A 15474-nucleotide genomic window follows, 5' to 3' on the forward strand; every position below is an offset into this window, starting at 1 on the left:
TGCTACCAGCAAGTTGCCGCCCTACTTGCTGGTAGAGAGGTAACTTACATATTATAAAAGTGCGTTTTTTGAAGAAACTACTGAATGAAAAAGGGTAAGAGTACTATATATTGATAAATCGCAATATAAGGATTTTAAGTCGCCCAAAAATGAAAAATGGCTTTAGGGGGGTGACAGAAGCCCTTTAAAAGGTGAAACTAACATATGAGATAGACTCATTACATGCAAAGCGAGATATTTCAAGCCTTTGTTATGATTTGGATGATTATGGCTTATAGCTTATGAAACCCCAAAGTCACAATTTTGAGGTCCCCTTTGCTCAGGGGGAATGGACTAATTAGCTGACTAGAGTGTGACACTTTCAGCCTAGAATATTGAACCTTTTCACAAAATTCTAATTTTAAGCTGCATTAATGCAATTTCTTTTAATTTGCATTACTGAAATAAATGGACTTTTGCACGATATTACAATTTTTAGAGTTTCACTTGTATATCGCTAAACAAAAACAGGATTGAATGGAACATAGTATATGTATAATGTCAGGTAAATTATTACATATATATTCTAAATAGCGTTGAGCGAGCATGCTCGGCCGAATACCGGCTATATAGCACCCAATGATGCAGATTCGGCTCATTGCGAGTCAGGCAGAGCTGCGCTTAGGAAGGGACAGATAGTGTAGGGAGTTTGTGATTGCAATTTATTCAATTTTAAAAATTTCAAAGACCAATTAGTCCTTTTAAGGACTAGTGTGTGTGGTGGCAGCAATTTAATATTGCAACGTAGTCTTTGATTTTTTTTTTCCATACTTTGTGATTCTTTTTCTATAGAGGGTGTCATGGGGTATTTTTATAGAGCAGATTCTTACGGACGAGGCGATACCTAATATGTCAACTTTTTTAAATTTATTTAGGTTTTATCCTTTTATAAAAAATAAAAAAAAAATTTTAGTATCTCCATAGTCTAAGAGTCAGTTTATTTTTAGTTTTTAGCTGATTATCTTAGGAAGGGGCTCATTTTTTGCGGGATGAGAGGATGGTTTTATTGGCACTATTTTGGGGGCATATGACTTTTTGATCGCTTGCTATTACACTTTTTGTGGTGTAAGGTGACAAAATAAATACCTTTTTTTGCACCGTTTTTATTTTATTTTTTGACCGTTTTCATCTGAGGGGTTAGGTCATGGGGTATTTTTATAGAGCAGATTCTTACAGACGCGGAAATACCGAATATGTCTACTTTTTTTAGTTTTACAAAATAATTTTTTTGAAATATTTTTGTTTTAGTGTCTCAAGTCTGAGAACCATATTTTTTTTTGATTGTCAGTGGCTAAATGGAATTAAAATTGGGGAAGTGGATTATAAATTTAGTACTCCTTAGAAGTGTGGTACTCCCTGAAGCAACCTTCAATAAAGAGGCCCGGGGCACGTGTCACACCGAATGGTGGTGTCCTTCCGTATCCCCCTCCTGTGACACAACCTTCTTTCCAGTATGGGGAACAACACCCGAAAAGATCAGGGCCTTGAGGACTGCCTCATAAAACTGGAGGAATTTCCCTGTGTTGCCAGCGCATATGGGCACCATTACAATGCTGTGCTTGAATACAAAGTCACAAATAATATTAATACAATTTTATCTTCTGTTAGTGATCCACCAATTAAAGGGGAATTCTGTATACATTAAGTCATCCCCTATCCACAACGGACTATTAGAGACGAGAACGGGAGCCCCGTAGAGTGCTAGGCCATCTCTGGAATTCCCATAGAAATGAATAGAGTGGTCACCCACATGTATGACTGGCCACTCCGTTCATTTCAGGGGAGCTGCAGCCGGTATGTTGCCCCTGTTCTGATGATCGTGAGGGTCCTAGCGGTAGGACCCCCACTAATTTAATAGTTATCCCCTATGCTGTGAATAGAGGATAACTTAAAGGGGTTGTCTCACTTCAGTAAGTTGCATTTATCATGTAGAGGAAGTTAATACAAGCCACTTACTAATATATTGCTATATTCCTTTGCTGGTTAGATTAATTTTTCCCATCACATTATGCACTTATTGTTTCCATGATTACAGACCACCCTGCAATCCATCAGTGGAGGCCGTGGTTGCACACTATAGGAAAAAGTGTCAGCCTCTCTGGTGGCCAGGACCATGGGAGCTCACAAAGGCCAGTGCTTTTACCTATAGTGTGCAAGCACGACCACCACTGATAGATTGCAGGGTGGTCTGTAACCATGGAAACAAGCAGTGTATAATGTGATAGAAAAATGAATCCAGCCAGCATAGGAAGCAATATGGACAATAACAATACATTAGTAAGTGGCTTGTATTAACTTTCTCTACATGATAAATACCACTTGCTGAAGTGAGACACCCCTTTATTTTAACTGGAATCCCACTAATTAGCATGTTTTTTTTCTCTAGGACCTAGTTTGATAAATGACCACAACTGTTCTGTGACATAATACTGTGTATGCTCTGCAATTATATCAGCTGTAAATATTCTTTACCTGAATACCTTCATTAGAGTAACTTTGCTTAATGCAGTCTTTGACTCCTCTGTATTTTCTGTTATACAGACTGTCTGCTTGAAGACGACTCTTTATTACATCCATTGGAGTAGCAGTGCCCCAGGAAATAGCTCCTGAAAGTAGAGATTTAGTAACTGGTCATCAATGGCTTAAATTTGAATATAGATACAAAAGAAAGGTAAGGCTACTTTCACACTAGCGTTATTCTTTTCCAGCATAGAGTTCTGTCACAGGGGCTCTATACCGGAAAAGAACTGATCAGGCATATCCCCATGCTTTCTGAATGGAGAGCAATCCGTTCAGTTTGCATCAGGATGTCCTCAGTTCAGTCATTTTGACTGATCAGGCAAAAGATAAAACCGCAGCATGCTACGGTTTTATCTCGGGCCAAAAAAAACTAAAGACTTGCCTGAATGCCGGATCTGGCATTTTTTTCCATAGGACTGTATTAGTGTCAGATCCGGAATTCAAAATACCCGAATGCCGTACTTGTCCTTCTAGTCTGCGCATGCGCAGACCGAAAAAAAGGTGAAAAAAACAAATGCCGGATCCGTTTTGATGGATGACACCAGAAAGACGGATCCGGCATTTCAATGCGTTTTTCTGACTGATCAGGCATTTTTAAAACTGATCAGGATCCTGGTTAGTCTTACAAATGCCATCAGTTGGCATACGTTTTGCCGGATCCGGAAGGCAGTTTCGGCGACGGAACTGCTTTCCGGATCACTCTGCCGCAAGTGTGAAAGTAGCCTAAGCAGCACTCCAAGCCCCTTAGTGGATAAATCCATAGTCACCAATCAAGTCACCTAGTATGCTATGTGCAATGTGGTGCACGCGGTGAGGGGTCCTGGCTCGGGATCCCATTAGAAACAGCAATGTAGAGTGTTTTAGGGTCCATTCACACGTCCGTTTTTTCTTTCCTGATCTGTTCCGTTTTTTGCGGAACAGATCAGGACCCATTCATTTTCAATGGGTCCTGGAAAAAAATCGGACAGCACAATGTGTGCTGTCCGTTTCCGTTGTTCCATTCCGCATGTCCGTTTAAATATAAAACATGTCCTATTATGTTCCTGAAAAATCGGATCCTGGTACAATGCAAAGTCAATGGTTCCGCAAAAAACGGAAGACATTCGGATGTCATTCCGTATGTCTTCCGTTTTTTGCGGAATCCGTTCCTGGAAACACATAGCAAATTTATTTTTTTTTATTTTTTTTTATTTTTTTTTATTTTTTCAAAGAAATCCAAACAACTTTATTTGATTATTGAAATGTATACATGCTTCCGTTTTTTGCGGATCCGCAAAAAACGGATTACATACGGAAACATTTTCAGGAACAACGGATCCGCAAAAAACGGACCGAAATTCGGATTATAGAAAAATACTGACGTGTGAATGTAGCCTTATTTAGTATTTTATTTTATGTAATAAAACACCATTGACTGAATTGGACGAGTGCTAAGGATTTCTCTACATTGCTGTTAAATTTAAATATAGTTACAAATGACTAAATGCACTGTGGGCACTATTATGGTGAAGTTTTACCTAAAACTTCCCTTTATTTCTGTCAGATATCTTAAAGAGGACCTTTCACCAGAATTAAACTTCTAAAGTAACTATACAGGCATGTAGCGCGGCGCCCAGGGACCCCCCTGCACTTACTGTTATACCTGGGCGCCGCTCCGTTCTCCCGTAATTGCCTCCGGTATCTTTACAGTTAGGCTCCACCCAGGGGAACCTGCCGTCGGCTCATTCTCCCATGCTGTAGCGCTGGCCAATCACAGCGCTCGGCTCATAGCCTGAGAGAGAGAGCTGAGCGCTGTGATTGGCCAGCGCTGCAGCATGGGAGAAGGAGACGCCGGCAGGTTCCCCTGGGTGGAGCCTAACTGTAAAGATACTGGAGGCAATTACCGGCGCCCAGGTATAACAGTAAGTGCAGGGGGGTCCCTGGGCGCCGCTCTACATATCTGTATAGTTACTTTAGAAGTTTAATTCTGATGAAAGGTCCTCTTTAAGGCTACTTTCACCCTTGCGCTGTTAATTCCGATATTGAAATCCGGCAGAGGATCTCATTACCAGAATTAAACTGATCCGTTTTGATTTTGATCAGGATGCATCCGTTCAGTTAGGATGCCGTTGTGTGAAATCAAAATGGAAAAAAACTGATCAGTCACTAAATACATTGAAGTCAATGGGTCAATTGACTGACATTGTCAGTTGACTGACATTGTTTGGATCCGTTTTTGTGACTTGACAGAAAACTGCAGCTTGCAGAGGTTTTGTGTCCGGCCACAAAACAAAATGCTGCCAGAACAGACGACATCCTAAACAGATCTCTTTACATTCAGAGGACAAAACAAAAATGTTTTTTTCAAGTATTGAGGCCCTCTGCCGGATCTCAATACCAGAAAACAACAACGCAAGTGTGAAAGTAGCCTAAGGGTCCATTCACACGTCCGTTTTTTCTTTCCTGATCTGTTCCGTTTTTTGCGGAACAGATCAGGACCAGATCAGGACCCATTCATTTTCAATGGGTCCTGGAAAAAAAAAAAATCGGACAGCACAATGTGTGCTGTCCGTTTCCGTTGTTCCGTTCCGCATGTCCGTTTAAATATAAAATGTCCTATTATGTTCCTGAAAAATCGGATCCTGGTACAATGCAAAGTCAATGGTTCCGCAAAAAACAGAAGACATTCGGATGTCATTCCGTATGTCTTCCGTTTTTTGCGGAATCCGTTCCTGGAAACACAATCCAAACAACTTTATTTGATTATTGAAATGTATACATGTTTCCGTTTTTTGCGGATCCGCAAAAAACGGATGACATACGGAAACATTTTCAGGAACAACAGATCCGCAAAAAAACGGACCGAAATTCGGATTATAGAAAAATACTGACGTGTGAAAGTAGCCCAAGACTGAATTTCCATAATCAAGACATTGCACTGCTATTCAATTTACCATCTGACACAGTGACAGTGGAACACTATCAATAATCTTTAGACATCAAAGATGGATACTCATCATTGAGCTTAGTAATTTTATTTTATCAGCTTGTGTAATGTAATTAAGAGAATAACAGGAATAATTGTAGTTTAACCTCTTCAGGACCCTGCAATTTTTCCCCTTAAAGGGGTTCTGCACTTTGTTTTAACTGATGATCTATCCTCTGGATAGATCATCAGTATTTGATCGGTGGTGGTCCGACACCCGGGACCCCCACCGATCAGCTGTTTGAGAAGGCTGCGGCGCTCCGGGAGCGCCGCGGCCTTCTCACTGTTTACCGCTGGCCCAGTGACGTCACGACTAGCGTGGGCGGGGCTAAGCTCTGTTCACTTCTCAAACAGCTGATCACCGGGGGTCCCGGGTGTCGGACCACCAGCGATCAGATGCTGATGATCTATCCAGAGGATAGATCATCAGTTAAAACAAAGTGCAGAACCCTTTTAAGGACCAGGCCATTTTTTGCAAATCTGACCAGTGTCACTTTATGTGGTGATAACTTAAAACGCTTTTACTTATCCAGGCCATGTTTTCTCGTCACATATTGTACTTTATGACAGTGTAAAATTGAGTCAAATAAATTTATTTTTATTTATAAAAAAAATCCAAATTTACCAGAAATTTGCAAATATTTGCTAATTTCCAAATTTTTATTTCTCTACTTTTATAATAGATAGTAATACCTCCAAAAATAGTTATTACTTTACATTCCCCATATGTCTACTTCATGTCTGGATCATTTTGTGAATGCCATTTTATTTTTTGGGGACGTTAGAAGGCTTAGAAGTTTGGAAGCAAATCTTGAAAGTTTTCAGAAAATTTTTAAAACCCACTTTTTAAGAACCAGTTCAGGTTTGAAATCACTTTGTGAGGCTTACATAATAGAAACCACCCAAAAATGATCCCATTTTAGAAACTGCACCCCAATGATTTTACTGATAATGATACTAACTTTGTTAAACGTTAGGTGTTCCACGAGAGTTAATGGAAAATGGGGTAGAAATTTCAGAATTTAACTTTTTGGGCAGATTTTCTATTTTAATTAAAAAAAAATTACACTAACAAAGTAAGGGTTAACAGACAAAAAAAACCTCAGTATTTATTGCCCTGATTCTATAGTTTACAGAAAAACCCTATATGTGGTTGTAAACAGTTGTACGGGCACACGGTATTGCACAGAAGGAAAGGAGCGCCATATGGTTTTTGGAAAGCAGATTTCACTGGGATAATTTTAAGCTGCAATGTCACATTTGAAGACCACTGATGCACCCCTAGAGTAGAAACTCCAAAAAGTGACCCTGTTTTGCAAACTACACCCCTCAGGCTATACAAAACTGATTTTACAAACTTTGTTAATCCTTTAGGTGTTCCACAAGAATTAATGGAAAATAGAGATAACATTTCAAAAATTCACTTTTTTGGCAGATTTTCCATTTTAAACCATTTTTTCCAGTTACAAAGCAAGGGTTAACAGCCAAACAAAACTCAATATTTATGGCCCTGATTCTGTAGTTTACAGAAACACCCCATTTGTGGTCATAATCTGCTGTACGGGCACACGTCTTTGCACATGGGAAAGGAATGCCATATGGTTTTTGGGAAGTAGATTTTGCTGGACTGGTTTTTTACCCCATGTCCCATTTGAAGCCCCCCTGATGCACCTCTAAAGTAGAAACTCCAAAAATATGACGGATTTATAAAAAAGGTTGTTACGGATGCATGCTTTTTTTTATATAATTAAGGCAGAATGCACACGGCTGTGTTCCACGGCTGAGAGCGGTCCGTAGTATGCCGGGCTGGATTCCTGTCCAGAGCAGGAGCACACAGCGTCATTGGTTGCTATGACGCCGTGCACGTCATGCCGCCACTGCACTACAGTAATACACTATACGAGTATTACTGTAGTGCGGCGGCAGCAGGGAGCGCACGGCGTCATAGCAACCAATGACGCAGTGCGCTCCTGCTCTGAACAGGAATCCAGCCCGGCATACCACGGACCGCTCTTGGCCATGGAACACGGCCGTGTGCATTCGGCCTAAGGCTGAGTTCACACTTCCGTTATTTAATCAGTTATTTCCATCAGTTATTGTGAACCAAAACCAGGTGCTGGTCAAATACAAAGAACAGGTGCAGATCTTTCCATTACACCTTATCTCTGAATAGGCTTGACTACTGGCTTTGGCTCACAATAACTGATAGAAATAACTGATCAAATAAGGGAAGTGTGAACTCAATAACAGCATCTTTGAAACCCAAAAACTCATGTTTTAGTCTGAGAGACATACAGTGGGATGCGAAAGTTTGGACAACCTTGTTAATTGTCATGATTTTCCTGTATAAATCGTTGGTTGTTACGATAAAAAATGTCAGTTAAATATATCATATAGGAGACACGCACAGTGATATTTGAGAAGTGAAATTAAGTTTATTGGATTTACAGAAAGTGTGCTATAATTGTTTAAACAAAATTAGGCAGGTGCATAAATTTGGGCAACACAAAAAAGAAATGAAATCAATATTTAGTAGATCCTCCTTTTGCAGAAATTACAGCCTCTAAACGCTTCCTGTAGGTTCCAATGAGAGTCTGGATTCTGGTTGAAGGTATTTTGGACCATTCCTCTTTACAAAACATCTTTAGTTCATTCAGGTTTGATGGCTTCCGAGCATGGACAGCTCTCTTTAAGTCACACCACAGATTTTCAATTATATTCAGATCTGGGGACTGAGATGGCCATTCCAGAACGTTGTACTTGTTCCTCTGCATAAATGTAAGGTACCTGTAAAAGGTAGTGTCCGAAGTGGAAATAGTGTGCTTGAGATCCAGGCAAAGCGTCGTCAGGCGAATAGTTCAGAATCAAAATCCGGAGAAGAGTCAGGCAGGCTAAGGTCATTCACGATCTGGCGGCAAGGTACAAAATCAGCAGGCTGTAGAATAGTCGGGATATCAGGCAGGAGTTCAATACAAGGAAGATCACTGAAGTCAAAACACCCCGGGAAGAAATCCAAATAAACGGGCACTGAGTGATGACCTCACTTCCTATTTAAAGGCTGTCCAGATTGAGAATTGTCCACAGCTGGCAGCAGGTGGAGCTAGAGAGTATGATGTAGTGTTGAACACAGTAAGGACTTTCCCAAAGTCTAGATCTCTTCTGTAGCACAACAGGTAAGGCTATGGTTTAAGAGACCAGGAAGATCCCGGTTCGAATACAACCCGGGTCATGACAGGGCCCCCTCCCCAATAGACCCCTCCGGGGGCCTAGCGGGGCTTAGTGGGAAACGAGGTATGGAAGTCTCGTATAAGAGAAGGTGCATGCAGATCTTTGGCTGGAACCCAGGAGCGGTCTGTGACAGGATACCCCTTCCAATGAACCAGATACCGAAGGCCACGGCCCTGTCTTCTGGAATCAAGAATCTTGGAGACTTCAAACTCATTTTGTCCATCAACAAGAACAGGAGGAGGTAGTTGTTGTGATCTGGAGTAGTGGTTGAAAATAGCTTTTTTGAGGAGTGAAACGTGGAAGACGGGATGTATCCGGAGAGAAGAAGGTAATCTTAAGCGATAGGAAACTGGTCCAACTCGAGCAATGATCCTGTAAGGACCGATGAATCGAGGGCCCAATTTGGTAGAAGGTTGTTTCAGTCTCACATACTTGGTTGATAGCCAAACTCTGTCCCCCACCACATATGGAGGTATATGGCGTCTTCGTCTATTGGAAAAAAACCTATACTTGCCTGCTGACTTCCGTAGTAATAAACGAATCTTCTTCCAATGTAGTAGAATATTTTTCACCCGCTGATCTGCTGCTGGTACACCAGAAGAAGGCTGGAGTAGGGGAAAAGTCTGAGGGTGATAGCCTAGGGCTGCGTAGAATGGTGTGGTATGAAGAGCACTGTGCCAACGGGAATTTAGGGCGAACTCAGCTAAAGGCAAATACTCAGACCAGTTGGAGTGTAAGGCATTGACATAATGTCGAAGGTAGGTTTCTAGGGTCTGGTTCATGCGTTCGGTTTGACCATCAGTTTGAGGGTGATGTGAGGTAGAGAGTGAGAGCGTTACTCCCAGTTTCTTGCAGAACGCTCTCCAGAATCGGGAAACGAACTGGGATCCGCGGTCTGAGATGATATTGGTAGGTATGCCATGATGTCTTACAATATGGGAAAGGAAAAGAGTGGACAGTGCTTTCGCTGTAGGTAATCCCGGAATCCGCACAAAATGAGACATTTTGGAAAAGCGATCCACTGTGACCCATATAGCAGTCATGCCCTCGGACTTGGGTAAGTCTACAATGAAGTCCATGGTCAAATGGGTCCAAGGCTGGCGAGGTGCCGGAAGTGGATGTAACAGTCCAGCAGGTAATGTGCGGGGTACTTTATTAGCAGCACAAGTTGGGCAGGCAGCCACATAGTCAGTAACATCCTTTTTCATACGAGGCCACCAGACATGACGCTGCAAGGTCTTAAGAGTGATGGTGACACCAGGATGACCGGATAACACGCCATCATGTGCCCAGAGGAGTATAAGTTTTCTGAGACTAGGGGCTACGTACAGGCGACCTGGTGGTATCTTCAAGCCCTGGGGAACACGATTCTGGGTTTCTTGTAGTTGTTGGGAAAGGGCCGTAGAGATCTGTGCGACAATTTTGTGAGGTGGGATTATATACTGCTCGGCTGGTTGATCTTCTTCAGAGGAAGCGAACTGTCTGGAAAGAGCATCGGCTTTTTTGTTTCTATGTCCTGGAACGTAAGAAAGGACAAAATTAAAACGGGAGAAAAACAGAGCCCATCGAGCCTGACGTGAGTTCAGACGTCTAGCAGTCTGAAGATACAGTAGGTTTTTATGGTCAGTGAGGATAGTAAAAGGTTTGGAAGCCCCTTCAGAAGATGTCGCCATTCAGACAATGCCAATTTGATGGCCAGTAGTTCTCGATTCCCAACATCATAATTCATCTCTGCCGGAGAAAACTTTCTAGAGAAAAAAGCTACTGGATGGATTCTACCAGACTTTTGCTGTCTCTGGGAGAGTACGGCACCTGCTCCAACCTCAGAGGCATCAACCTCAACAGTGTACTGGAGGTCAGGATTTGGATGCAGAAGAATTGGAGCTTTACTGAACATGTCCTTTAATCGCTGGAAAGCTGATTTTGCTTCTGAAGACCACGCCTTGCAATTTGTACCCTTCTTAGTCATGGCAGTAAGGGGTGCCGCAATGGAGGCAAAACTCTTAATGAAGCGTCTGTAGTAATTTGCAAATCCTAAAAAGCTTTGGAGTCCTCTTAAAGTGGTCGGTTGGGGCCATTGCAAGACAGCGGAAAGTTTTTGAGGGTCCATTTGGAAACCGTCAGCACTTATGATGTACCCAAGGAAAGGAATACAGCTTTGATGGAAACTGCACTTCTCGATTTTTGCATAAAGATGGTTTTCTCTAAGCCGTTGTAATACCTGTTTCACATGCGAGATGTGCTCTAGAAGAGTCTTGGAAAAGATTAAAATGTCGTCCAAGTAGATGATCACAAAACGGTTGCTGAAATCATGAAAAATTTCATTCATGAAACGTTGAAAGACAGCAGGTGCGTTACACAAGCCAAATGGCATGACCAAATATTCAAAGTGTCCATTACGAGTGTTGAATGCTGTCTTCCACTCGTCCCCCTCATTAATTCGAATCAGGTTATAAGCCCCTCGTAGGTCTAGCTTGGAGAATATAACAGCCCCCTTAAGTAGATCAAATAGTTCAAGAATGAGTGGCAAAGGGTAGGAGTCCTTTACGGTGATTTGATTTAACCCCCGATAGTCTATGCATGGTCGAAGGCCCCCATCTTTCTTTTCAACGAAGAAGAAACCTGCTCCTACTGGAGAAGAAGAGGGTCGGATAAAACCTCTTTCCAAGTTGTCTCTTACGTATTCCTCCATAGAGTTTTGTTCGGGCAGAGACAGGGGGTAGGTCTTTCCTTTGGGAAGAGGTGCTCCGGGAATCAATTTAATTGTACAGTCAAAAGGACGATGTGGGGGTAACACCTCTGCCTTTTGTTTGCAAAATACGTCTGCAAAGTCATGGTATTCAAGAGGCAAGGTAGGTGGGATAGTCACAGGAGCCAACATGCAAGCAGAAAGTCTTTTGGGTTGAGACAAACAGAGAAGGCGACAGGACGATCCCCAGGAGGTTAGTTCTCCATTTTCCCAATCAAAAGAGGGGTTGTGAAGTTGTAACCATGGGTAACCAAGGATGATAGGCAGAAGCGGAGAATCAATAAGAGACAAGACAACTTCCTCTTTGTGGAGGAGGCCTACCTGCAGGGCGATTGTCGTAGTCTCGAATTTCACAATACCATCTCCCAAGGGCTGTCCATTCAGGGTGGTAATGTTCAGGGGTCTAGACTTAGGAACAAACGGGATGTTGTTCTTTCTTGCAAAAGTGTAGTCCAAGAATATACCCGCCGCTCCGGAATCCACAAAAGCCTCACAGAAAACAAGCTTAGAAGATAAATGGATAGTAGCCGGAACAGTAATCTTGGTCTTGGAGGATTTACCTGTAAGGTCTAAGCCAGCTCCTCCAACACTGGTTAGACCCTGCCTTTTACTGGACGGGAGGGGCAGACAGATACTAAATGTCCTTTAAGTCCGCAGTACAGGCACAGGCCCAATGAACGCCTCCTTTGTTTCTCTGACTCAGTTAGGTGGAGACGGCTCACCTCCATGGGTTCCGCAGGTGTCTGGGGTTCAACAGAGGTTTCAGGTTCTGGCTGAGGTGGTGCTTGGAAGTTAGGGGCCAAACGGTAAGCTGGCCTAGGAAACTTGCGGGTTCTAAGTCTCTCTTGGCACCTTTCATGGTACCGGACATCCAGACGAACACACAGCTCTATGAATTTCTCAAGGTCTTCTGGGAGATCCTTATAGACTAATTCGTCCTTGATGCGATCCGTAAGACCTTTTCGGAAGGCTGCACGTAATGCCCTTGAGTCCCAATTTGTTTCAGCAGCAAGGGTACGGAACTCAATAGCATACTGTGTCACAGATCTGGTGTCTTGTTGTATGTCCAAGAGGGAGTACTCAGCTGCAGAAACTCTACCTGGCTTGTCAAATACAATCTGGAGAGAGGCCAGAAATTTTTCAGCATCTTGGAGTACAGGATCGTTGCGTTCCAAATAAGGAGAGACCCAGGCCAGGGCCTTCCCCTTTAACAAGGAAATTACAAAAGTCACTTTGGCAGACGAAGTGCTAAAAGTTGCAGGGTTGTTGCGGAAATGCAAACGGCAAACATTTAAAAAGCCTCTGCAGTCCTCAGTATCACCACCAAACTTGTCAGGCAGGGGAAGTTTTGGTGGTACAGAAGAGGCGGGTTGGACCGTAGTAGGAGTAGGATCCGGAGTCTGAACCGTTGCAGAGGAACCAGGCAAACAAGATTTGAGCATGGTGCAAAGTTCATCTAACTTGGCGTCCAGGGAAGCAAGATGCTGTTCATGAGCTCCGATCAATTGTCCCTGTCGTGTAATCGCCTTAACAATCTCAGCAGGGTCCACTGCCATTGTGGCCCGTTTATTATGTAAGGTACCTGTAAAAGGTAGTGTCCGAAGTGGAAATAGTGTGCTTGAGATCCAGGCAAAGCGTCGTCAGGCGAATAGTTCAGAATCAAAATCCGGAGAAGAGTCAGGCAGGCTAAGGTCATTCACGATCTGGCGGCAAGGTACAAAATCAGCAGGCTGTAGAATAGTCGGGATATCAGGCAGGAGTTCAATACAAGGAAGATCACTAAAGTCAAAACACCCCGGGAAGAAATCCAAATAAACGGGCACTGAGTGATGACCTCACTTCCTATTTAAAGGCTGTCCAGATTGAGAATTGTCCACAGCTGGCAGCAGGTGGAGCTAGAGAGTATGATGTAGTGTTGAACACAGTAAGGACATTCCCAAAGTCTAGATCTCTTCTGTAGCACAACAGGTAAGTCTATGGTTTAAGAGACCAGGAAGATCCCGGTTTGAATACAACCCGGGTCATGACAATAAATGCCTTAGTGGATTTTGAGCAGTGTTTAGGGTCGTTGTCTTGTTGAAAGATCCAGCCCTGGCGCAGCTTCAGCTTTGTCACTGATTCCTGGACATTGGTCTCCTGAATCTGCTGATACTGAGTGGAATCCATGCGTCCCTCAACTTTGATAAGATTCCCAGTCCCTGCACTGGCCACACAGCCCCACACCATGATGGAACCACCACCATATTTTACTGTAGGTAGCAGGTGTTTTTCTTGGAATGCTGTGTTCTTTTTCCTCCATGCATAACGCCCCTTGTTATGGCCAAATAACTCAATTTTAGTTTCATCAGTACACAGCACCTTATTCCAAAATTAAGCTAGCTTGTCCAAATGTGCTTTAGCCCACCTCAAGCAACACTTTTTGTGCTGTCAGCGGAGAAAAGGCTTCCTCTGCATCACTCTCGCATACAGCATCTGCTTGTGAAAAGTGCACCGAATGGTTAAACGATGCACAGTGACTCCATCTACAGCAAGATGATGTTGTAGGTCTTTGGTGCTGGTCTGTGGGTTGACTCTGACTGTTCTCACCATTCGTCGCTTCTGTCTATCCGAGATTTTTCTTGGTCTGCCACTTCGAGCCTTAACTTGAACTGAGCCTGTGGTCTTCCATTTCCTCAATATGTTCCTAACTGTGGAAACAGACAGCTGAAATCTCCGAGACAGCTTTCTGTATCCTTCCCCTAAACCATGATGGTGAACAATCTTTGTCTTCAGGTCCATCTGAGAGTTGTTTTGAGACCCCCATGTTGCTACTCTTCAGAGAAAATTAAAAGAGGAGAGAAACTTACAATTGACCCCCTTAAATACTCTTTCTCATAATTGGATTCACCTGTGTATGTAGGTCAGGTGTCACTGAGCTTACCAAGCCAATTTGAGTTCCAATAATTAGTTCTAAAGGTTTTTGAATCAATAAAATGACAACAGTGTCCAAATGTATGCACCTGCCTAATTTTGTTTAAACAATTATAGCACACTTTCTGTAAATCCAATAAACTTCATTTCACTTCTCAAATATCACTGTGTGTGTCTCCTATATGATATATTTAACTGACATTTTTTATCGTAACAACAAACGATTTATACAGGAAAATCATGACGATTAACAAGGTTGCCCAAACTTTCGCATCCCTTTTTTTGGGCGATTGTCTTACTTAGGGTATAATTTTTTTGCGGGATGAGGTGGCGGTTAGATTGGTACTATTTTGGGGGGGCATATGCCTTTTTGATAGCTTGGTGTTGCACTTTTAGGCTGAGTTCACAAGGGCATTTCGGGAAAAGGTGCGGGTGCGTTGCGGGAACATGCGCAATTTTTCAGTGCAAGTGCAAAACATTGTAATGCGTTTTGCACTCGCGTGAGAAAAATCAGCATGTTTGGTACCCAAACCCGAACTTCTTCACAGAAGTTCGGGTTTGGGTTAGGTGCTGGGTTGATTATAAGGGAAAATAATAGCATTCTGAATACAGAATGCATAGTACAATAGCGCTGAAGGGGTTAAAAAAAAAAAAAAAAAAAAATGTAACTCACCTTAATCCACTTGCTCGCACAGCCGGCATCTCTTCTGTCTTCTTTTTTGCGGTGTGCAGGAAAAGGACCTGTGGTGACGTCACTCCGGTCATCACATGGTCTATCACATGATCCATCACCATGGTAAAAGATCATGTGACGGACCATGTGAGGACCGGAGTGACGTCACCACAAGTCCTTTTCCTGCACACTGCAAAAAAGAAGACAGAAGAGATGCCGGCTGCGCGAGCAAGTGGATTAAGGCGAGTTACATTTTTGTTTATTTTGTTTAATCCCTCCAGCGCTATTGTACTATGCATTCTGTATTCAGAATGCTATTCATCTCCCTTATAACCATCTTATAAGCGAAAATAATAATCATCGGGTCTCCATCCTGATCGTCTCCTAGCA

At 42.7% G+C, this 15474-nt stretch overlaps 1 protein-coding gene across 3 annotated transcripts in view; it reads right to left on the reverse strand.

The window, feature by feature from the left end:
• LOC122939062 (solute carrier family 25 member 48-like) overlaps window positions 1-15474 on the reverse strand; it is a 184696-nt gene that overhangs the window by 16481 nt on the left and 152741 nt on the right. For 2 of the 3 annotated variants that reach the window (XM_044295009.1, XM_044295007.1), the window contains one exon: window positions 2512-2645. In XM_044295009.1, coding sequence (XP_044150944.1) covers window positions 2512-2645 — 134 coding nt within the window. The remainder of the gene's footprint in view (window positions 1-2511; window positions 2646-15474) is intronic. The other variant, XM_044295008.1, reaches the window with a different exon arrangement.

Source organism: Bufo gargarizans, chromosome 5 (genome assembly GCF_014858855.1).
Source record: "Bufo gargarizans isolate SCDJY-AF-19 chromosome 5, ASM1485885v1, whole genome shotgun sequence".
Taxonomy (NCBI): Eukaryota; Metazoa; Chordata; class Amphibia; order Anura; family Bufonidae; genus Bufo; species Bufo gargarizans.